General features: G+C 42.1%; 1 protein-coding gene across 1 annotated transcript in view; it reads left to right on the top strand.

Annotated features, from left to right (window-relative positions):
- Nucleotides 1-23,998, top strand: part of MDN1 (midasin AAA ATPase 1) — a 1,255,339-nt gene that overhangs the window by 1,220,278 nt on the left and 11,063 nt on the right. The window contains 2 exon segments of the mRNA XM_053710546.1: nt 3,182-3,356; nt 3,438-3,511. Coding sequence (XP_053566521.1) covers nt 3,182-3,356; nt 3,438-3,511 — 249 coding nt within the window.

Raw genomic sequence — 23,998 nt, 5'->3', positions numbered from 1 at the left:
TAAATCTGGGAAAGAGTTCTGATTCCAGCCACAAGAGTAGTGTTTTTAGGGACCATAATAGACTCCCTACTAATGAAGATATTTCTGACAGAGGTCAGAAAAACAAAGATCTTTGACTCTTGTCTTGTCCTTCAGTCCTCTTCTCGGCTGTCAGTGGCTCTATGTATGGAGGTAATTGGTCTGATGGTAGCTTCCATGGGCATTCCATTTGCTCGGTACCATCTTAGACCTCTGCAGTTATGCATGCTAAGGCAATGGAACGGGGACCATGTGGATCTGTCTCCGCAAATAGTTCTGGATCAGGCGACAAGGGACTCTCTTCTTCTGTGGTGGTTGTCTCAGGAACACCTCTCCCAGGGAACTTGCTTTCGCAGACCTTCCTGGGTGATCGTGACCATGGATGCCAGCCTTCTAGGTTGGGGAGCAATTTGGAGGTCATTGAAGACTCAGGGTCTTTGGACTCGGGGTGGGGGGGGGAGTCAGTTCTCCCTATAAACTTTCTAGAACTGAGAGCGATTTTCAAAGCTCTACTGACCTGGCCTCAGTTATCCTTAGCCCGGTTTATCTTCGGTGGCGTACATCAACCACCAGGGGGCAACTCTAGTTCCTTGGCCATGACAGAGGTGGCCCGGATAATTCAGTGGACGGAGTCTCAGAACTGTTGTCTTTCTGTGATCCACATCCCAGGAGTGGACAATTGGAAGGCGGATTTTCTGAGCCAACAGACCTTTCATCGGGGGGGAGTGGGAACTCCATCCGGAAGTATTTTTCAGTTTAATACTCAATTGGGGGCAGCTAGAACTGGATCTCATGGCTTCTCGGCAGAATGCCACGCTTCTGAGGTACAACTCAAGGGATCCACAGGCTTTCTTGATGCTCTAGGGGTTCCTTGGAATTTCAGTCTAGCATACATATTTCCTCCGTTCACTCTCCTGCCAAGATTCATTGCTATGATCAAGCAGGAGAGGGCGTCGGTGATTCTCATAGCGCCGGCGTGGCCTCGCAGAATCTGGTATGCAGATTTAGTGGAAATGTCATCTCTACCTCCGTGGAGACTCCCTCTGAGGAAGGACCTTCTACTTCAAGTTCCTTTTCTTCATCCAAATCTCGTTTCTCTGAAGCTGACTGGAGATTGAACGCTTGATTTTATCTAAGCGTAGGTTTTCAGAGTCGGTAATTGAGACCATGATTCAGGCTCGTAAGCCTGTGACAAGAAAGATTTACTATAAGATATGGTGTAAATATCTGTATTGGTGTGAATCCAGAGGCTACTCTTGGAGTAGATTCAGGATTCCTAGGATTTTGTCTTTTCTCCAGGAGGGTCTGGAGAAGGGTTTGTCAGCTAGTTCTCTGAAAGGTCAGATTTCTGCGTTGTCTATTTTGTTGCATAAGCGTTTGGTGGATGCGCCAGACATGCAATATTTTTGTCAGGCCTTGGTTAGGATTAGGCCTGTGTTTAAGCCCGTTACTCCTCCCTGGAGTCTTAACCTTGTTCTTAGAGTTTTACAGCAGGCTCCGTTTGAACCTATGCATTCCTTAGATATCAAGATGTTATCTTGGAAGGTTTTGTCTCTTGTTGCTATTTCTTCTGCTCAGAGAGTTTCGGAACTCTCGGCTCTGCAGTTTGATTCTCCTTATCTTATTTTTCATTCTGATAAGGTGGTTTTACGTACTAAATTAGGTTTACTACCTAAGGTTGTTTCAAACAAGAATATTAATCAGGAGATTGTGGTTCCTTTTTTGTGTCCTAATCCTTCTTCTCCTATGGAGCGTTCGTTGCACAACCTAGAAGTTGTGTGTGCATTGAAGTTCTATCTTCAGGCGACTAAGGACTTTCGTCAGTCTTCTGCTTTGTTTGTTTTTCTGGGAAACGCAAGGGTTCGGAAGCTACGGCTACTTTTCTTTCTCTTGGGCTAAGGAGTATTATTCGTTTGGACTATAAGACTGCTGGACAGAAACCTCCTGAGATAACTGCTCATTCCACAAGGGCTCTTTCTTCTTCCTGGGCATTTAAAGATGAAGCTTCTGTGGAACAGATTTGCAAGGCTGAAACTTGGTCTTCTTTGCATACTTTTTCAAAGTTTTATAAATGTGATACTTTTGCCTCAGCTGAGGCTTCTTTTTTGATGAGGGTTCTTCAAGCAGTGGTGCCTTCTGTTTAGGTCTACCTGTCTTGTCCCTCCATTATCTTCTGTCTCTAGCTTGGGTATGGATTCCCACTAGTAATTGATGATTCTGTGGACTCACCATATCTTAGAAAAGAAAACATAATATATGCTTACCTGATAAATGTATTTATTTCTGGATATGGTGAGTCCACGGCTCACCCTTTATTTAAGACAGTTATTTTTTCTAAAACCTCAGGCACCTCTACACTTTTGCGTTATCATCTTTATCCATTTTTCCTTTTTTCCGGCCGAATGACTGGAGATTATGGGTAAGGGAAGTGACATATATAGCAGCTTTGCTGTAGTGCTCTTTGCCTCCTCCTGCTGGCCAGGAGATATATTCCCACTAGTAATTGATTATTCCGTGGACTCACCATATCCGGAAATAAATTGATCAGGTAAGCATAAATTATGGTTTTTGCAAATATGTTTTTTGATATTTACTGTACCTTTATAAAAAATTATCTTAAAGGAACAGTAAAGTCAAAATTAAACTTTCATGATTCAGATAGAGCTTTCAATTTTAAACAACTTTCCAATTTACTTCCGTTATCAAATTTGCTTTGTTCTCTTTGTATCTTTTTATTGAAGAGTAAAACTAGGTAGGCTCATAAGAGCTCAGGAGTGTGCACGTGTCTTTATGGCAGCAGTGTTTTGCAACATTGTATAACAAATCTACAAATAATGTTGCAAAACACTGCTGCCATAGAGTACTAAAGACACGTGCACGCTCCTGAGCTCTTATGAGCCTACTTACTTTTACTCTACAATAAAATAAACTAAGAGAACAAAGGAAATTTGATAACAGAAGTAAATTGGAAAGTTGTTTAAAATTGTATGCTCTATCCAAATCATGAAAGTTACATTTTGACTTTACTGTCTCTTTAAGTCACATTTATTGATAATGAATTCTGTTTGCATCTCTTAAGGTTGTATTTAGAAAGCTGTATAAATAATAGGGCATAAAATTGCTCTGTGTGTTTCTTACATAAGCTTTAATGTTTCTTTAACAGAGGAGACTTCAGGACTGGAAAAAGATTAAATATGCGCAAAGTGATTCCGTACATAGCCAGTCAATTTAGAAAAGACAAGATTTGGCTGCGAAGGACAAAACCAAGCAAACGGCAGTATCAGATATGTATAGCCATTGATGATTCTTCCAGTATGGTGGACAATCACTCCAAACAGGTACAAATTTGTCTAGAACACATATTAAACAGAGGTCGAAAATACTTGCAGATTCCCAGACTCAAAATGTCTTTTTTTCAGCTTGCATACGAATCCTTGGCTGTCATTGGCAATGCTCTCTCCCTTCTTGAAGTTGGCCAGATTGCTGTGTACAGGTATTGGCATCTACATATCTATTTGTATAATACATTAATTACTTGCTGGTAAACTTTTAGAATATAGTTCTTTCTTGTAGATAAGTGTATTGGGTTTTCTATAAGATTCCTTGTGACGGTACCAGCTGTAGTTATATTTACAAGAGGAATAAACATTTACTAAAATATTTCTGTGCTGACCTGTTTAAGGAGTAGTTTGTCTCCTACTAGAATATTGCTATATTTTTTATTGAAATGTGCTAGCAAAATGACTTTCTCCTTTCCTTATAGAAGGTTTTCACTGCCCTCTAAACATATTTAAAGGGCCACTAAAGTAAAGAATTAAGCTTTCATGGGTCAAAGCCTCAATTTGTAACAACTTTACAATTTACCTCCATTATAAATGTGTGCTCTGTTTCTGTATATTCAGGAGATCACAGTTTATACCAGGGTGAAAAGACCAATTTAAATTATGGTTTTCATTTTTAGAATAATAGCTTTTTAGAATAATTTTTCCCAGTTATAATAGACCATTACTAATTTGTTTATATATAATTAGATATGCATAGATAGATCTTTGAAATTATTGGGAAGGGAACTATCTCCAGTTTAATAGATTAAAGGGACATGAAACACAATTTTTCTTTCATTAAACAACTTTCCAATTTACTTTTCTTCTTAAACGGGAAGAGTCCACAGCTGCATTCATTACTTTTGGGAATTCAGAACCTGGCCACCAGGAGGAGGCAAAGACACCCCAGCCAAAGGCTTCAAATACCTTCCCCACTTCCCTCATCCCCCAGTCATTCTTTTCCTTTTGTCACAAGAGGTTGGCAGAGAAGTTTCGGAAGTTTGAGATAGTATCTTATGGAGGGTAGTACTCTTCGAAATGGGACTGGAGTTTTAAGTAATCCGGTCAGCCTCTCAGTGAGAGCATGGATGAAGGTTAGAGTCCGGAGATGCATGGAGAGTTTTTCTGCAAAACCATCCCGACTCATATTAACAGCTCCTTGACATTCAGCGTTGACGAGTTTCGCTGCCTGCATTTATTCACTCAAGTCCATGTCAGAAGCGAGGCTACTATCTGTCACACTTGAAGGGTCGTGTTCATGTTCCACAGCGTTGATTCTTGTAAGATCATTTTATTTCTTTAAGTGAATGTGATGTTAACGAGAGAAGGTAGGGTCCCAGTGGAACTCCTTTTATCTTAAAATAGGAATCCTGTGTTAATATCTCCTGAGGCGGATTATTGAACAGGGGGGACTTTTAATCATGTTTGTTATATGGTTCTACCTGCTAATGTGTAATAATACTTGGGCTCATGACTTTTCGGAAAAATAACGGACTTATCGTCAATTGGCGCGATCTCTTGAGATGCGCGCCCTTTTTGTGCCTGGCACGGTGCACCTCATGATCGGGTGCGGTTACGTTGTATTCCACTTCCGTATGCTGACTGTGTGGCAACAGAGAAAGTCTGCTCGTGGGTTGTCTGGTTCAAAGGAGGTGGTGAGTGCCCCAGCCATTGGGGGTGTAAAAAGGGTGCCAGTTAGTGTTTGTAATTTTTGTAATCCCAAGTTTATGGAGGATTCTGATTTCTTAGACACTGATGTCTCCGATACAGAGAATGCGTCTTGTGATGAATATGAAATGGCCCGCGTTATCCATGCCCATCAGTTATGTTCCGATTGCCGTTCTAGAGTACTCTCTTCTCCCGAATCAGGGACCTTAGAGTGCGTTGAGCCTTCTGCCTCCGAGGATTCTATGTCCCGTGAGGCGCGTGCCTTAGAACCTTCCTTTGCTGCGCAAGCAGTTGTCCCTATGGCCTTTACTCTTGTTTTCTCTAGAGGTTACGGCATGGTTCCGCATGACCATTTCTATAGTGCTGGCTCATTTATATCTCCCAAGTGAAATATTTTTATGATACTGTCCATGTTCTGTTAACCAGGGCCCGTCGGGCGTGGGATCACCTGATTCAGTTCGGCCTCCTGGGGAAGCGTTGGCCTCTGAGGCTTCAGGGGGCCCCAACCTCGGGCCAGGGTCGTTTATTAATCCGGCGAGGGATGATTTTGCCTTCCGTTATAGGCATGCACATCTTTGTGCCCTTTTAAGGCATGTTTTGGCGGTGCTAGAAGACTCCAGTCCTAGTGGGCCGAGGGATCCGAGGCCTTAGATTCTGAATGGCAAGCTGGATTAGACTTTGGGGATGAAGCTAATCTCCTTGACGTCTGTTTTTTTTTCTTTTATGTTTCGGTTTCAGTGCTGAGCTTGGGTGAATGGGGGGCCTCTGATCGGCTGGTTCTGTTGGTGTATCCATTCACCTTGGGCATTCACCCGCGGGTGCTGCCTTACTTTTATTTTGATCTGGATAGGATGTGTTTGGGAACGTTCTTTCTCTAGAACCGATACGCGCACTTTTGAATAACAGTTATGTTTTCTAGTTTCATACCGAACCTTTGGGTCGATTTTTCTTGAACCTTGGACAGTTCTGGAGTGTCCTTATACCAGGCAGGTCCTGGTCGGGCGCTTTCTGCTGTTACTTGGGTTCATGTCACCCTCGTGGTGCTGATTGAATCTTGTCAGATTCTGATTGTCACTTGGCCTATTGATATGGACTCCGGGCTCGGATCCTACTTCAAACTATGGGGCCTAGTGTGTAGAACAAACACTTCTAGACGGAGGGTTGTGAGTTCTGATCTAGGTTGGCCTTTTCGGGCTAGTCGCTTGGGATACGGGTCTGACTTTTTCAGATGACATCATGGTTCTTAAAGGTCCCTGGGGACTCAAAACCGTAGTTTCCATTCCTTTGGAGTTGGGAGATAGGTATGACTTCCGTGGTCTAGTTTTCTGAGTGGTGAACGATTTGCGTCCTCACTTGAGGTTTCTTCCATATGTTGACTCTTTTAGCCTAATAGCATTACTTTTGCTTTGGCAGAGTCTCTTTCCTTCCCATCTTGAGTTGGGTCATCTGTTATGGAAGTGCGAGCATGTCCTTCCTTTGCTCAGCGTTGCATTTGCTCTAGTATGTGGAGTGCAGGGGTTACCCTGCCTTCTGCTAGGAGCTGCGAGGCTCCCAGTCGTTGCCCTATAAATGGGTTTTTGGGAGACCAATCCTGCAAGGATCTCTGGAGACTGTCGTCTTCTCCATATAGGATCTACCCTTGGTCATACCATGGTCTTTCGACGCTCTGGTGTTAACCTTCGGGCTTGAGTGGAGGTCCGAGGTTGCTTAAAGACTTTCGCCTTTTTTAGGTCAGGTAGATGACCTTTTATCCTCTCCAGCGTGTGTATCAGGTAGTTACAGGGACACTGAACCCAATTTAATTTTTTTCTTGTGTGATTCAGATAGAGCATGCAATTTTAAGCAACTTTCTAATTTACTCCTATTATCATTTTCTTTGTTCTCTTGCTATCTTTTTTTGAAAAAGGCATCTAAGCTGGTTTTTTTTGTTCAGTACTCTGGACAGCACTTTTTTTATTGGTGGATGAATTTATCCACCAATGAGCAAGAACAACCCAGGTTGTTCTCAAAAAATGGGCCTGCATCTAAATTTACATTCTTGCATTTAAAATAGATACCAAGAGAATTAAGAAAATTTGATAATAGGAGTAAATTAGAAAGTTGCTTAAAATTCCATGCTCTATCTGAATCACAAAAGAAAAAAATTGGGTTCAGTGTTCCTTTAAGCCTGTCTACGAGGGTGTACCTTGTAATACCTGATCAGGAGGCTTTTTTCAGTCTCTTGGGTTTGAGGCCGTTCGCTAGGTTCTTTAAGTCTACAGACTTTAGATGGTGCGCCCCTGATCATCTGAGACAGCTTAGGGTTCCTCAGGAGGTTAGATCTTTCGATCAATTCTGTTTTTCAAGGACTCTGGCTTTAGGACCATGTCTCTTACTTGGATCAGGCATGGACCGTTCTGCTTAACCTTAGAGTTTAGGTTCCCACGTGTCCCTTTGAAGGGGGCAGGGTTTCTGTCTCTCATTGGAGATTCATATCTGCCTGAGGCTTAGGTTTAAGGTCTCTATGATGGGTCCCTACTGGTCTTCTGGGGCATCTGATGATTCTTTGTAGACTCCAGATGTTGTTTCAACTGGGTTGGCGATATTGGCCCGAAGGGTATCGCCTCTATTGGTAGGGTGGTTTCCGTTGCTTTAGTTCCCTTTTTTCTTACCTAGGGTGGGGGGGATGGATTCTTGTGTGTTCTTTGATTTGGAGATACCTCAGTATCTGTGATGACCCATGGGTCCTTGTTCTTGCCTTGTAGGGTTTTTTCCCTTACTTGCGTCCTTAGAATTCTGGAAAGGGTGATGTGGAGTAGTAGTTGGCTCCACCGTTTGCACCCAGGTAAGGCTCCTGTTATATGCTGGATTCTGGTATTTGGATGCTGGGGGTCTGAGTTCTCTTCCCTTGGGAAGTGTTCCTCTTTATGGAAGACAGCAGTGTAGGGGTTCTTGGACCCGAGCACGAAGTTTCTGTCCTGATTCACTGTGGCATACCGGTTTTACTAGCAGTCAGAGTTCTACTCTGGGTTTTTGCTTGCTCGTAGATCCATCCTTTTTCTTCCAGAGGTCTGGGACTCTTGTCTTCGGACTTTAACTACCCTTTGGGCTGGGACCATTACCCTGTTGGGAAGGTCGGGGATCAGTTTGCTTTATGCAGTGTTAACCATTTTCTTCTCTTGAGTCTGTCCTTCCCTTCGGTGGAAGGATTTTTCTTGTCCATCTCTCTTCTGGTGGCGTCTGCTGCTGGGAGGGGACGCTTCTTGGAGCCCAGTAATTTCTGGTCTGGAGCTGTTGTTTTTTTCTGCGCTTCTTGGTGGGTTAAGACCTACGATGGCTTAGGGTCAGCTTTGCTGCCTGGAGGCTGGTCATTGCGAATTCCTGTTTTAAAGTGGTTCGGTGTTCTCTTGGAGAGCTCTTTGTTAACTGCTGGGATAGCTATCCTGTCTCTGCTGTCTATGCTTGTCTAGCCTGAAGTTTCTCGACTTGCTATGATGCAACAGGTAACTCGTGGTTTTCTGGAGCACCTTATGTGGTATGGTGCTGTGTCAGGCATATGAGAGTGGCCCTCAGGTCATCTTCATGACGTTTTTATCCTAAATAATGACTTTCTTTTCTGGTCCTTGTCCTTCTGGGGAGTTCATCTCCCTGGGCGATGGTACTGTGGCAACCTTGGGTTGCTCTTAGTTTGTTTTAAAGCCTGTGTTGGATGGTTCTTTTGATTTCCTATGGGGTTATCTATTCTCCCTCTCGGGAGTAGATAGAGGTTCTTGAGCTTTAGGTCAGGGGTAATTTTCGTGGGAGTCGAGAGCCCCAGGGCTGGCTCCTCAGAGACTTTTGTGCTCAGCAGACTCTGGGTCTGAGTGGTCTCTAGCACAGCTTTGCAGGTTATGTAACTGATGTGCAGTTACCTGGGCTTCCGGTGTTTTGTTTTTTTACCCTTGTCGTTTATAATTTATTTTAGGGTATTGGGTAATTTCAGGCTGTGGTGCCTTTTGAAAGGGCCGCCTTTTTTGTACCCCGTCTTTGTTTGCATTCAGTGTCCTTTAGCTTTGGGTATTATGTTCCCAAAAGTAATGAATGCAGCTGTGGACTCTTCCTATTTAAGAAGAAAAACATAAATTATGCTTACCTGATAATTTTCTTTTCTTCTGACGGGAAGAGTCTACAGCTCCCGCCCGTGTTATTTCTATGAGGCGGCAGTAAATTTTTGTTCTTCTGGCACATTTTTCACCCTGATATTTATCCTACTGTTCCTTGTTCCCTTGGCAGAATGACTGGGGGATGAGGGAAGTGGGGGAGGTATTTGAAGCCTTTGGCTGGGGTGCCTTTACCTCCTCCTGGTGGCCAGGTTCTGAATTCTCAAAAGCAATGAATGCAGCTGTGGACTCTTCCCGTCAGTAGAAAAGAAAATGATCAGTTAAGCATAATTTATGTTTTTATTATCAATTTTGCTTCATCCTTTTGGTATCCTTTATTGAAGGAGCCGCACAGCACTACTGGGAGTTAGCTGAACATATGAGTAAGCCACATGTATGCGTAGCCATCAATCAATAGCTAGCTTCCAGCTCCTGAGCCTACCTAGGTATGCTTTCTGACAAAGGATACCAAAAGTACTAAGCAAATTCGATAAAAGAAATAAATTGGAAAGTTGTTTAAAATTGTATGCTCTATCTGAATCATGAAAGAAATAATTGGTGTTTCAAGTCCCATTAATCAACTTTTCAGCTGTACTTTTTTGGAAGGACAAAAAATTACTTTAATAATAAAAAACGTAATAGTTTTAACTAAAACATTTCATTTTTAATAATTGCCCCTCCCTCCTCACACTTGGGTCCTTGTGCAGATCTATTCCACTCCAAACACTTTTCTATTTATTTAGCTTTTTGACATTTAGTATGGGTTTATTCTGTGTAGATAGATTTGCAGGGGAGTAATGACATTAATGTGACAGTAAAGCCAAAATAAAAAGTTCATGATTGAGAAAGAACATGAAACTTTAAACAATTTTCCAATTTGCTTCTCGTATCTAGTTTTGAGTTTCAGGTAAAGCATCAGATTTACATCTATTATCAAATTTGATTAATTCTCTTTGTATCTTTTATTGGAGAGCAATTCTTTAATGGGGTCTAGCTGAACACATTGGGTGAGACAGTGACAAGGAGCTAGCTCACAGTAATGCATTGCTTCTAATTTTACCTATGTATGCTTTTCAACAATATATACCAAAAGAACAGTTTTATTTCATGATTATGTCCCTTTAGGGTATGTTTCTCAATATCATTTTTGCTGTAAAGGGACATGTTGTTTCTGCAGACACAAAGTCACAGCTTTCAGAACTACAAAGCCAATAATATGTAACTAGATAATGTATCTTAAATATAAGTTATATTTCGATATATTTTTCCTCAAAAAAAAACATTTTATTTTAAACAAAAATCCCATTTAAATTAAAGAAAAAAATCCCATTTAAATATATATATATATCTATATATATATATATATATATATATATATATATATATATAATTATTTTTAAATTGATTTTTATCCACCCTGGTTTATACGTACAAGTCTATAATTGACTGATGCCTATCACAATGATAGAAGCAATCTTAGAAAAAACTTGGAAACCAATCCACTGACAATTTCAGAATAAGTGCTATGACATTGTCTTTTTATTGTGCATTATGCAATTCTACTGTAGTTAGTGTACCTTTAAGTTTAGCATCAGACTTTTATATATGTCAGCACATTCCTAAATGTCTATAAGGACAGAGCAAAACCTCCTGTATGATGGGTATTTGCTGATATAAGTGCTCTTTAAAGATAATTTATCTTAACTATCTATGCTTTGTGTTAGCCATTTTTTACTAAACCAAATTATTCTTGATGTTTCACCCCCCACAGTTGGCTAGTGTGTCTTTAATGCTTTTTCTTTTTTTTACATTAAGGTGAATGTAAAGTTGAATGAATAAAAACAGGGGCACTTTTATTCATTAAACTTTACATTGCAGCTTTTATTTTAATTTTTTTAAATACTTACCTTTTTCTTTAGCAAACCTGGACCGTCAATCCTACACCCGCAGCTCCTCTGTACTTAGCACAGCAATGTAGAAACCGGCTTCCTCCAATAATGGCGTTCACCCCGGAGCATCCAGTTTGTGAGGCCACGCCATGCTTGGAGGAAGCCGGTTTAATCATTGTGGTGCTAAGTACAGCATGAAAAGCGTGCGGAGGATCGGCAGTCTAGTTTTGCTAAAGAAAAGGCAAGTTTTTTTTTTTTTTTTAAACGCTGCAATGTTAATTTTAATGAATTAAAGTGCCCCTTTTTTTAATAGTATTTTTAAAACCCAACACTTAGTTTAATTGTCTTGCATCGTTCTTAACAGGTACATTGAATTGTTGTGTGATGTCAGTTTGTTGCACAGTTCACCTTGGTATACCATTTAATTAGAGGAAGTGATGGCCTTTCCCATTTGGTATGAGCACTGCATGTAGGAGGAATAAGGCTTTCTTCCATGTGCTGTAGTATAAGAAAATAGGTATTTCCTGAGGCATGGAGAGTCCACAACTTCATTCCAATTACTAGTGAGATATTAAACTCCTGGCCAGCAGGAGGAGACAAAGAGAACCCCAGCAAAGCTGTTAAGTGTAACTTCCCTTACCCATAACCCCCAGTCAGTCTCTTTGCCTCTGACAATGGAGGATGTGCGAAGTTGGTGTCTCAAGATATTTAATCCTTTTATGGGTACTTTTCCCTGCAAGCAAGGATTGGGGGTCTAGCTGTGTCCATGTCAATCTCTTTAGTAAGAGTAGTGGTGGCTTTTAGCAGTTAAAAGGCAGTGAGGTAGTCTTTGCTTTACTTCTAACACTTTTGCTACCCCTTTGGAGAAAGCCAGGGTTGGTTACTCTGTTCTTTCTTTTCCTACAGGTCCCTGACAGAGAGTGGAGTGCCTGTCACACCTAAGTAGCTGTTATCTGCCCTGCAGCTGGATCCACAGGTAAGTGCCTTTGCCTTCTAGGTATTGAAGGACAGCACTTTAGAGGTTAACACTCAGGTGGATCTATTTTGGCATGGTTATCCTTTTTGGTTAAGGGTACATTTATGAGCAGCGTTACTGGCACTTTATATAGTGATTGAGAGAGACTGAAGGGGTAAATGAAGAGCTATGCTCGGAATTTTTCTCTATTTACTTGGCTGAAGGGTTGTTAAGGTTTTTATTTATATTTTCCCCTCATTTATGGAGCCCGAATACAGGTTAAGAAATAATAGGTGTTTTACTTTAAACTGTTAGACTCGCGCGCTAGTTAACTTCAGATTTGTGGCGCAGTTTATTTTCTCTAGCCCGCTCACGTGACTCTCCCCTCTTCCGTGTTGTACAGAGTGGAGCTTAGTGAGTCTAGGAGTGTTGGCTTTGCATTTATTCTTTGACGATCGGATCGTCTACCAAGAGGAGAGGAACTCTGTAGGAGAGTGGCCTCTTACTAGTGGGTTTTTCAATCCTGTCATGGTAGGAGCCTCAGGCAGTGTGAGGTTGTTTTAAGTGTGAGAGATTATTTTGCTGAAATTTATAATCAACTTTCTAGTTTCTAAAGTTTGTTTTTTCGTGTGTACATAAACGTTCTGTGGGAATAGGATCCGTCTATTTCAATGGATAAATGCTTACTATGTTTCGAGGACCAAATTGTTCTGCCTATGCAATTTTGTTTCTCATGTTTACCTAAAACTTTAAAGTTTAAGGACAAATTACTCCCTTCTGAGCCAAGGATAATGCTGTGCGTGACATGCCTCAGCTTTCTCCACAAACGTCCCAAACCTTATGTTTCCTCTCAACCTCCTGGGGGTGTTTATTTACCAGGAGATTTTGCTGCACAGATAACTTCTGCTGTATCTGCAGCTTTGTCTGATTTTCCTTCTTTGGGAAAGCGTAAGAGGAAATCAAAACATTTTTCTACTAGTAAGGTTTCTGACCCCTCTAAATCTGCGCTGGTCGACCTCTCCCCTAAGTCAGACGAGGAGGATACCTCCGTAGCTTCTGAGGGTGAAATTTCAGACTCTGACATGATGGGGGAATATTCTGCAGAGTCTGAAGAAGTTAACTTCAGAATTAAGCTTGAACACATCTGGTTACTTCTAAAGGAGGTTCTAGCTACTTTGGATAACTCTGAACCTTCTGGCATTGTCAACCCTAAAAAGTAATCTAAACTTAATAGAGCTTATGATTCTCCTCCTTCTGTGGAAGTTTTTCCTGTTCCAGATAAGATGTCAGAGATTATTCCCAGGAATGGGATAAGTCAAGGGTTCCATTTTCTCCATCCCCTGTTTTTAAACAGATGTTTCCTGTTGCTGGCTCAATTTGCATCTCATGGCACACAGTGCCTAAGGTAGAAAGAGCTATCTCATCTGGGTAAATAACTACTATTCCTATAGAGGATAGGTGTTCTTTTAAGGATCCTATGGATAAGAAGCTAGAGGCTTAATTAAAAAAGATGTACATCATCAAGGATTGCAGTGTCAACCTGCGGTAAGTATTGCTACAGTTGCGGATGCAGCATCTTATTAGTGTGACGCCCTGTCTGATCTGATATCAGAAGAGACTACGATTGAGGAGATCCAAGATAGGATCAAGGCTCTTAAATTAGCGAATACCTTTAACTGCGATGCCAACATGCAGGTAATTAGACTGGGAGCAAAGATGTCTAGCTTCACTGTCCTAGCTCGTAGAGTTCTGTGGTTAAAATCTTGGTCGGCTGATGTTTCTTCAAAGGACAAGCTTTTGACTTTACCTTATAAAGGTAAAACCCTTTTTGGTCCTGGTCTGGCAGAAATCATTTCTGAAATTATGGGTGGAAAGGGATCTTTCCTACCTCAGTACAAGAAGAATAGACCTAAAGGTCGACACAATTCTAATTTCCATTCCTTTAGCAACTTTAAAGGACAGAAGTCTTCCTCCTATTCTTCCAAACTAGACCAATTCAGGTCCTCTTGGAAGTCCATTCAGCCTTGGAATAAGGGAAAGCAAAACCAGAAGCCTTCCACTGATTCTAAATCAGCATGAAGGGTCCGCCCTCGATCCAATTTTGGATCAAGTGGGGTGCAGTCTTTCTCTCTTTCAGCAAGCTTGTATACGCAATGTCCCAGGCATGTGGGCTGTGGACATAGTATCCCAGGGTTACAGAATAGGATTCAAGTCTTGCCCTCCAAGGGGCAGATTTCTCCTGTCAAGACTATTCTCAAATCAAGTAAAGAGAGAGACCTTCTTAAACTGAGTAGAGGACCTATACTCCTTGGGAGTAATTGTTTCTGTAGAGGAACAGGGACAATGATTCTATTCAAAACTCTTTGTGGTTCCAAAAAAGGAGGGAACTTTTCATCCCATCCTAGACCTAAAGTGCCTCAACAAATTTCTCAGGCTTACATCCTTCAAGATAGATCTATTTGTTTCATCCTTCCATAGGTTAAGGAGGCTCAATTCATGACGACCAAAGACCTCAAGGACGCGTATCTAAATGTTCCCATTCACAGGGACCATCACCAGTTTCTAAGGTTAGCCTTTCTGGACAAGCATTTCCAGTTTCTCCAACATAGGTGTGTCCGGTCCACGGCGTCATCCTTACTTGTGGGATATTCTCTTCCCCAACAGGAAATGGCAAAGAGCCCAGCAAAGCTGGTCACATGATCCCTCCTAGGCTCCGCCTTCCCAAGTCATTCTCTTTGCCGTTGTACAGGCAACATCTCCACGGAGATGGCTTAGAGTTTTTTAGTGTTTAACTGTAGTTTTTATTCTTCAATCAAGAGTTTGTTATTTTAAAATAGTGCTGGTATGTACTATTTACTCTGAAACAGAAAAGAGATGAAGATTTCTGTTTGTAAGAGGAAAATGATTTTAGCAACCGTTACTAAAATCGATGGCTGTTTCCACACAGGACTGTTGAGAGGAATTAACTTCAGTTGGGGGAACAGTGAGCAGACTTTTGCTGCTTGAGGTATGACACATTCTAACAAGACAATGTAATGCTGGAAGCTGTCATTTTCCCTATGGGATCCGGTAAGCCATTTTTATTACAGACAGAAAAAAAAGGGCTTCACAAGGGCTTTTTAAGACTGTAGACATTTTCTGGGCTAAATCGATTTATATATAAACATATTTTATACTCCATAGCCTTGAGGAATTATTTTAATCTTGGGAATTTTGTAAAATAACCGGCAGGCACTGTATTGGACACCTTATTCTCTAGGGGCTTTCCCTAATCATAGGCAGAGTCTCATTTTCGCGCCTGTATTGCGCACTTGTTTTTGAGAAGCATGACATGCAGATGCATGTGTGAGGAGCTCTGATACATAGAAAAGACTTTCTGAAGGCAACATTTGGTATCGTATTCCCCTTTGGGCTTGGTTGGGTCTCAGCAAAGCAGATACCAGGGACTGTAAAGGGGTTAAATATAAAAACGGCTCCGGTTCCGTTATTTTAAGGGTTAAAGCTTCCAAATTTGGTGTGCAATACTTTTAAGGCTTTAAGACACTGTGGTGAAATTTTGGTGAATTTTGAACAATTCCTTCATACTTTTTCGCAATTGCAGTAATAAAGTGTGTTCAGTTTAAAATTTAAAGTGACAGTAACGGTTTTATTTTAAAACGTTTTTTGTACTTTGTTATCAAGTTTATGCCTGTTTAACATGTCTGAACTACCAGATAGACTGTGTTCTGAATGTGGGGAAGCCAAGGTTCCTTCTCATTTAAATAGATGTGATTTATGTGACACAAAATTTAGAGAAAATGATGCCCAAGATGATTCCTCAAGTGAGGGGAGTAAGCATGGTACTGCATCATCCCCTCCTTCGTCTACACCAGTCTTGCCCACACAGGAGGCCCCTAGTACATCTAGCGCGCCAATACTCCTTACTATGCAACAATTAACGGCTGTAATGGATAATTCTATCAAAAACATTTTAGCCAAAATGCCCACTTATCAGCGAAAGCGCGACTGCTCTGTTTTAGAAAATACTGAAGAGCATGAGGACGCTGATGATATTGGTTCTGAAGGGCCCCTACACCAGTCTGAGGGGGCCAGGGAGGTTTTGTCTGAGGGAGAAATTTCAGATTCAGGGAAAATTTCTCAACAAGCTGAACCTGATGTGATTACATTTAAATTTAAGTTGGAACATCTCCGCGCTCTGCTTAAGGAGGTGTTATCCACTCTGGATGATTGTGAGAATTTGGTCATTCCAGAGAAACTATGTAAAATGGACAAGTTCCTAGAGGTCCCGGGGCCCCCCGAAGCTTTTCCTATACCCAAGCGGGTGGCGGACATTGTAAATAAAGAATGGGAAAGGCCCGGTATACCTTTCGTCCCTCCCCCCATATTTAAAAAATTGTTTCCTATGGTCGACCCCAGAAAGGACTTATGGCAGACAGTCCCCAAGGTCGAGGGGGCGGTTTCTACTCTAAACAAACGCACCACTATACCCATAGAAGATAGTTGTGCTTTCAAAGATCCTATGGATAAAAAATTAGAAGGTTTGCTTAAAAAGATGTTTGTTCAGCAAGGTTACCTTCTACAACCAATTTCATGCATTGTCCCTGTCACTACAGCCGCGTGTTTCTGGTTCGATGAGCTAGAAAAGGCGATCAATAATAATTCTTCTTCTTATGAGGAGATTATGGACAGAATTCGTGCTCTCAAATTGGCTAATTCTTTCACCCTAGACGCCACTTTGCAATTGGCTAGGTTAGCGGCGAAAAATTCTGGGTTTGCTATTGTGGCGCGCAGAGCGCTTTGGTTAAAATCTTGGTCAGCGGATGCGTCTTCCAAGAACAAATTGCTTAACATTCCTTTCAAGGGGAAAACGCTGTTTGGCCCTGACTTGAAAGAGATTATCTCTGATATCACTGGGGGCAAGGGCCACGCCCTTCCTCAGGATAGGTCTTTCAAGGCCAAAAATAAACCTAATTTTCGTCCCTTTCGCAGAAACGGACCAGCCCCAAGTGCTACGTCCTCTAAGCAGGAGGGTAATACTTCTCAAGCCAAACCAGCCTGGAGACCAATGCAAGGCTGGAACAAAGGAAAGCAGGCCAAGAAACCTGCCACTGCTACCAAGACAGCATGAGATGTTGGCCCCCGATCCGGGACCGGATCTGGTGGGGGGCAGACTCTCTCTCTTCGCTCAGGCTTGGGCAAGAGATGTTCTGGATCCTTGGGCGCTAGAAATAGTCTCCCAAGGTTATCTTCTGGAATTCAAGGGGCTTCCCCCAAGGGGGAGGTTCCACAGGTCTCAATTGTCTTCAGACCACATAAAAAAACAGGCATTCTTGCATTGTGTAGAAGACCTGTTAAAAATGGGAGTGATTCATCCTGTTCCATTAGGAGAACAAGGGATGGGGTTCTACTCCAATCTGTTCGTAGTTCCCAAAAAAGAGGGAACGTTCAGACCAATCTTAGATCTCAAGATCCTAAACAAGTTTCTCAAGGTTCCATCGTTCAAAATGGAAACCATTCGAACAATTCTTCCTTCCATCCAGGAAGGTCAATTCATGACCACGGTGGATTTAAAGGATGCGTATCTACATATTCCTATCCACAAGGAACATCATCGGTTCCTAAGGTTCGCATTCCTGGACAAGCATTACCAGTTTGTGGCACTTCCGTTCGGATTAGCCACTTCTCCAAGGATTTTCACAAAGGTACTAGGGTCCCTTCTAGCGGTGCTAAGACCAAGGGGCATTGCAGTAGTACCTTACTTGGACGACATTCTGATTCAAGCGTCGTCCCTTCCTCAAGCAAAGGCTCACACGGACATTGTCCTGGCCTTTCTCAGATCTCACGGATGGAAAGTGAACGTAGAAAAGAGTTCTCTATCTCCGTCAACAAGGGTTCCCTTCTTGGGAACAATAATAGACTCCTTAGAAATGAGGATTTTTCTGACAGAGGCCAGAAAAACAAAACTTCTGAACTCTTGTCAAATACTTCATTCTGTTCCTCTTCCTTCCATAGCGCAGTGCATGGAAGTAATAGGTTTGATGGTAGCGGCAATGGACATAGTTCCTTTTGCGCGCATTCATCTAAGACCATTACAACTGTGCATGCTCAGTCAGTGGAATGGGGACTATACAGACTTGTCTCCGACGATACAAGTAAATCAGAGGAACAGAGATTCACTCCGTTGGTGGCTGTCCCTGGACAACCTGTCACAGGGGATGAGCTTCCGCAGACCAGAGTGGGTCATTGTCACGACCGACGCCAGTCTGGTGGGCTGGGGCGCGGTCTGGGGACCCCTGAAAGCTCAGGGTCTTTGGTCTCGGGAAGAATCTCTTCTACCGATAAATATTCTGGAACTGAGAGCGATATTCAATGCTCTCAAGGCTTGGCCTCAGCTAGCAAAGGCCAAGTTCATACGGTTTCAATCAGACAACATGACAACTGTTGCGTACATCAACCATCAGGGGGGAACAAGGAGTTCCCTGGCGATGGGAGAAGTGACCAAAATCATTCAATGGGCGGAGACTCACTCCTGCCACTTGTCTGCAATCCACATCCCAGGAGTGGAAAATTGGGAAGCGGATTTTCTGAGTCGTCAGACATTTCATCCGGGGGAGTGGGAACTCCATCCGGAAATCTTTGCCCAAATTACTCAACTGTGGGGCATTCCAGACATGGATCTGATGGCCTCTCGTCAGAACTTCAAGGTTCCTTGCTACGGGTCCAGATCCAGGGATCCCAAGGCGACTCTAGTAGATGCACTAGTAGCACCTTGGACCTTCAAACTAGCTTATGTATTCCCGCCGTTTCCTCTCATCCCCAGGCTGGTAGCCAGGATCAATCAGGAGAGGGCATCGGTGATCTTGATAGCTCCTGCGTGGCCACGCAGGACTTGGTATGCAGACCTGGTGAATATGTCATCGGCTCCACCATGGAAGCTACTTTTGAGACGAGACCTTCTTGTTCAAGGTCCGTTCGAACATCCGAATCTGGTCTCACTCCAACTGACTGCTTGGAGATTGAACGCTTGATCTTATCAAAGCGAGGATTCTCAGATTCTGTCATTGATACTCTTGTTCAGGCCAGAAAGCCTGTAACTAGAAAAATTTACCACAAAATATGGAAAAAATATATCTGTTGGTGTGAATCTAAAGGATTCCCTTGGGACAAGGTAAAAATTCCTAAGATTCTATCCTTTCTTCAAGAAGGTTTGGAGAAAGGATTATCTGCAAGTTCCTTGAAGGGACAGATTTCTGCCTTGTCGGTGTTACTTCACAAAAAGCTGGCAGCTGTGCCAGATGTTCAAGCTTTTGTTCAGGCTCTGGTTAGAATCAAGCCTGTTTACAAACCTTTGACTCCTCCTTGGAGTCTCAATTTAGTTCTTTCAGTTCTTCAGGGGGTTCCGTTTGAACCCTTACATTCCGTTGATATTAAGTTATTATCTTGGAAAGTTTTGTTTTTAGTTGCAATTTCTTCTGCTAGAAGAGTTTCAGAATTATCTGCTCTGCAGTGTTCTCCTCCTTATCTGGTGTTCCATGCAGATAAGGTGGTTTTACGTACTAAACCTGGTTTTCTTCCGAAAGTTGTTTCTAACAAAAACATTAACCAGGAGATAGTCGTGCCTTCTTTGTGTCCGAATCCAGTTTCAAAGAAGGAACGTTTGTTGCACAATTTGGATGTTGTTCGTGCTCTAAAATTCTATTTAGATGCTACAAAGGATTTTAGACAAACATCTTCCTTGTTTGTTGTTTATTCTGGTAAAAGGAGAGGTCAAAAAGCAACTTCTACCTCTCTCTCTTTTTGGATTAAAAGCATCATCAGATTGGCTTACGAGACTGCCAGACGGCAGCCTCCTGACAGAATCACAGCTCATTCCACTAGGGCTGTGGCTTCCACATGGGCCTTCAAGAACGAGGCTTCTGTTGATCAGATATGTAAGGCAGCGACTTGGTCTTCACTGCACACTTTTACTAAATTTTACAAGTTTGATACTTTTGTTTCTTCTGAGGCTATTTTTGGGAGAAAGGTTTTGCAAGCCGTGGTGCCTTCCATCTAGGTGACCTGATTTGCTCCCTCCCTTCATCCGTGTCCTAAAGCTTTGGTATTGGTTCCCACAAGTAAGGATGACGCCGTGGACCGGACACACCTATGTTGGAGAAAACAGAATTTATGTTTACCTGATAAATTACTTTCTCCAACGGTGTGTCCGGCCCACGGCCCGCCCTGGTTTTTTAATCAGGTCTGATAATTTATTTTCTTTAACTACAGTCACCACGGTATCATATGGTTTCTCCTATGCAAATATTCCTCCTTTACGTCGGTCGAATGACTGGGGAAGGCGGAGCCTAGGAGGGATCATGTGACCAGCTTTGCTGGGCTCTTTGCCATTTCCTGTTGGGGAAGAGAATATCCCACAAGTAAGGATGACGCCGTGGACCGGACACACCGTTGGAGAAAGTAATTTATCAGGTAAACATAAATTCTGTTTTGTCGCATTTCCGTTTGGTCTTGCCAAGGCTCTTTTGGCAGTGGTCAGATCCCAGGGATTTGCTGTGGCGCCTTACCTAGACGACACCTTGGTTCAGGCGTCTTTTCAACTAGCAAATCATACAAAGATGTTGTTGTCTTTTCTACGTTCCCACGGATGGAAAGTGAATCTGGAAAAGAGTTCCCTTGTTCCAGCTACAAGGGTGTGTTTCCTGGGGACAATCATAGATTCCCTGTCCATGAAAATTTTCCTGACGGATGTCAGAAAATCCAAGCTTCTTTCTTTGTGCCTTTCTCTCCAGTCTGCTATACGTCCATCAGTGGCTCAATGCATGAAAGTGATTGGTCTGATGGTTTCTTCCATGGAAATCTTTATTTTTGCTCAGTTCCATCTGAGGCCACTGCAAGTATGCATGCTCAGTCAGTGGAACAGAGACCATTCAGATTTATCGCAGAGGATATCTCTGGATCCCCTAACAAGAGACTCTCTCTTGTGGTGGATTTCACAGGAAAATCTGTCTCAGAACTTGCTTCCTGAGACCTTCCTGGGTGATTGTGACTATGTACCCCAGTCTGTTAGGCTGGGGAGCAGTTTGGGGCTCTCTAAAAGCTCAGGGCCTGTGGACTCGGGAGGAGTATTCTCTTCCCATAAACATCTTGGAGTTGAGAGCAATCTTCAATGCCTTGATAGCTTGACTTCAGTTATCTTTCGTCCGGTTTATCAGATTCCAGTCGGACAACATCACCTCAGTGACTTACATCAACCACCAGGGAGGAACTCAGAGTTCCTTTACTATGAAGGAGGTGACTCACATTCTGCAGTGGGTGGAAGCTCACAATTTTTTCTTATCTATCTACATTCCAGGGCTGGACAACTTGGAGGTGGATTTTCTGAGCAGGCAGACTTTTCATCCCAGGGAGTACTGGGCTCTCTATCCAATACATGGTTTTTATATGAATGTATATGAATGATATCATGGTTTTTATATGAATGTATATGAATGATATAAACATTGGTGGTTATCGAAACCATTTTTTATCTGTGTAATAACAGAATTCAATATTTTATTATATGTCATTATATGCTAATTTTTTGTTATATAGATGTAAGTAAATCATTTTAATATATATACGTTTGGTGTCATTTTATATATTCCAACATAAAGGAGTGTCAATCTATAATATCCACCTACAATTTGTTAGAGTTATCCTAGAGGTATATAGAAGAAAGCTGATCTTAAAGGTGTTTTACGCTTAGCAAATTATAGAAGCTTGAATACATTAGTCACTAATATAGTTCACTATCACTATTGAATCACGAGTTGCATACACATTTGTATGGTACAGAAAGGTATTAAACTATAATATCACGAATACACAGTAGGTTTCTAAATTTAAAAGGAAATAATTAGTCACATACAACAATTATTAAAACGTTTTTTTTAAGGTACAATAATGCAACACAAATAGATAATATAATTAATTATCACTAAACACAGTCTTACTCACAGCTATACTGATTAGCGCTCCCCACCCCCACACAAAACAGGAACTCAGAGTTCCTTCACTATGAAGGAGGTGACTCACATTCTGCAGTGGGTGGAAGCTCACAATTTTTTCTCATCTATCTACATTACAGGGGTGGACATCTTGGAGATGGATTTTCTGAGCAGGCAGACTTTTCATCCCAGGGAGTAGTGGGCTCTCCATCCGGATGTGTTCTCAATGATGACCCTCAGATGAGGGGTTTTGGAGTTAGATCTGATGGCGTCTCGTCAAAACACCAAACTTCCGAGATACGGCTCAAAGGTCAAGAGATCCTCTGGCCGCTCTGACGGACACTCTAGTGGTTCCTTGGATCTTTTCTCTGGCTTACCTGTTTGCTCTCCTTCCACAAGTCATTGTTCGTATCAAACAGGAGAGAGCATCTGTAATTCTAAAAGCTCCTGCGTGGTCTCGCAGGATCTGGTTCACGGATCTGGTGAAGATGTCTTCTCTTCCACCTTGAAGATTACCTCTGAGGAAAGACCTTCTATTTCAGGGTCCATTCCTCCATCCAAAACTTGATTCTCTGAAGCTGACTGCTTGGAGATTGAAAGTCTAGTTCTGTCTAGAAGTGTTTTTTCTGATGCGGGCATGGATACTATGCTTCAAGCTCTTTAACCAGTTACTCGCAGGATTTACCATAAGGTATGGCGTAAATACCTTCATTGGTGCGAATCTAAGGTTTTTTTCCTGGAGCCGGGTGTGAGGATTCCCCGCATTTTATATTTTCTTCAGGATGTCTTGGAGAAAGGTTTGTCAGTCAGTACTCAGATTTTGGCACTGTCTATTCTTTGGCACAAACGTCTGGCCGAGTTGCCAGATGTCCAAGCTTTTGTTCAGGCCCTGGTCAGAATCAGGCCTGTGTTTAAACCTGTTGCACCTCCGTGGAGCCTTAACCTTGTTCTTAAGATTTTGCAGCAGGCTCCGTTTGAGCCGATGGATGTTGTTGATATAAAATTATCTTGGAAGGTTTTGTTTCTTCTTGCTATTTCTTCCGCTCACAGAGTTTCTGAGCTTTCGGCTCTGCAGTGTGATTACCCATACCTTATTTTTCATGCAGATAATCCGGTCCTTCGTACTAAGTTGGGTTTTCTCCCTAAGGTTGTATCAGATCAAAACATTATTCAGGAAATTGTTGTTCCTTCTTTTTGTCCTAATCCTCTTTCCCATAAGGAACGTCTTTTGCATAACCTTAATGTTGTGCGTGCTCTAAAATTTTACCCTCAAGCAACTAAAGATTTTCAGCAATCTTCTGCCCTTTTTGTTGTTTTCTCTGTAAAGTATTAAGGTAATAAGGCCACTTCTACTACCCTTTCTCTATGGTAAAGAAGTGTTATTCGTTTAGCTTATGAGACAGCTGGACAGCAGCCTCCTGAGAGAATTATGGCTCATTCCACTAGAGCAGTATCCTCTTCCTGGGCTTTCAAAAATGACGCTTCTGTGTAGCAGATTCGCAAGGCGGCAACATGGTGGTCTTTGCATGCTTTTTCCAAATTCTACAAATTTGATACTTTTGCCTCGGCTGAAACTTATTTTGGGAGAAAGGTCCTTCAAGCTGTGGTGACTTCTGTTTAGGTCCGTCTGCCTTGTTCTCCCTCCCTTTTCATTCTGTGTCCTCTAGCTTGGGTATTAATTCCCACTAGTAATTAGAATAAAGTCGCGGACTCTCCATGCTAAAGAAAAGAAAATGTATGCTTACCTGATAAATTTCTTTATTTCCATTCATGGAGAGTCCACGACCCTGCCCTCTTCTCAATTTCAATTTGGCAGTTTTTTTGTGTAAACCTCAGGCACCTCTATACCCTTGTGTTTCTTCTTTTTCCATTTTCCTTTGGCTGAATGACTGGGGGTTATGGGTAAGGATGTTACAATTAACAGCTTTGCTGGGGTGCTCTTTGCCTCCTTCCGCTGGCCCAAAGTTGAATATCCCACTAGTAATTGGAATTACGTTGTGGACTCTCCATGCCCGGAAAGAAATACATTTATCAGGTAAGCATA

The sequence above is a fragment of the Bombina bombina genome, chromosome 4 (genome assembly GCF_027579735.1).
Source record: "Bombina bombina isolate aBomBom1 chromosome 4, aBomBom1.pri, whole genome shotgun sequence".
In the NCBI taxonomy this organism is placed as follows: Eukaryota; Metazoa; Chordata; class Amphibia; order Anura; family Bombinatoridae; genus Bombina; species Bombina bombina.
This window is presented reverse-complemented; position numbering and strand designations above follow the sequence as displayed.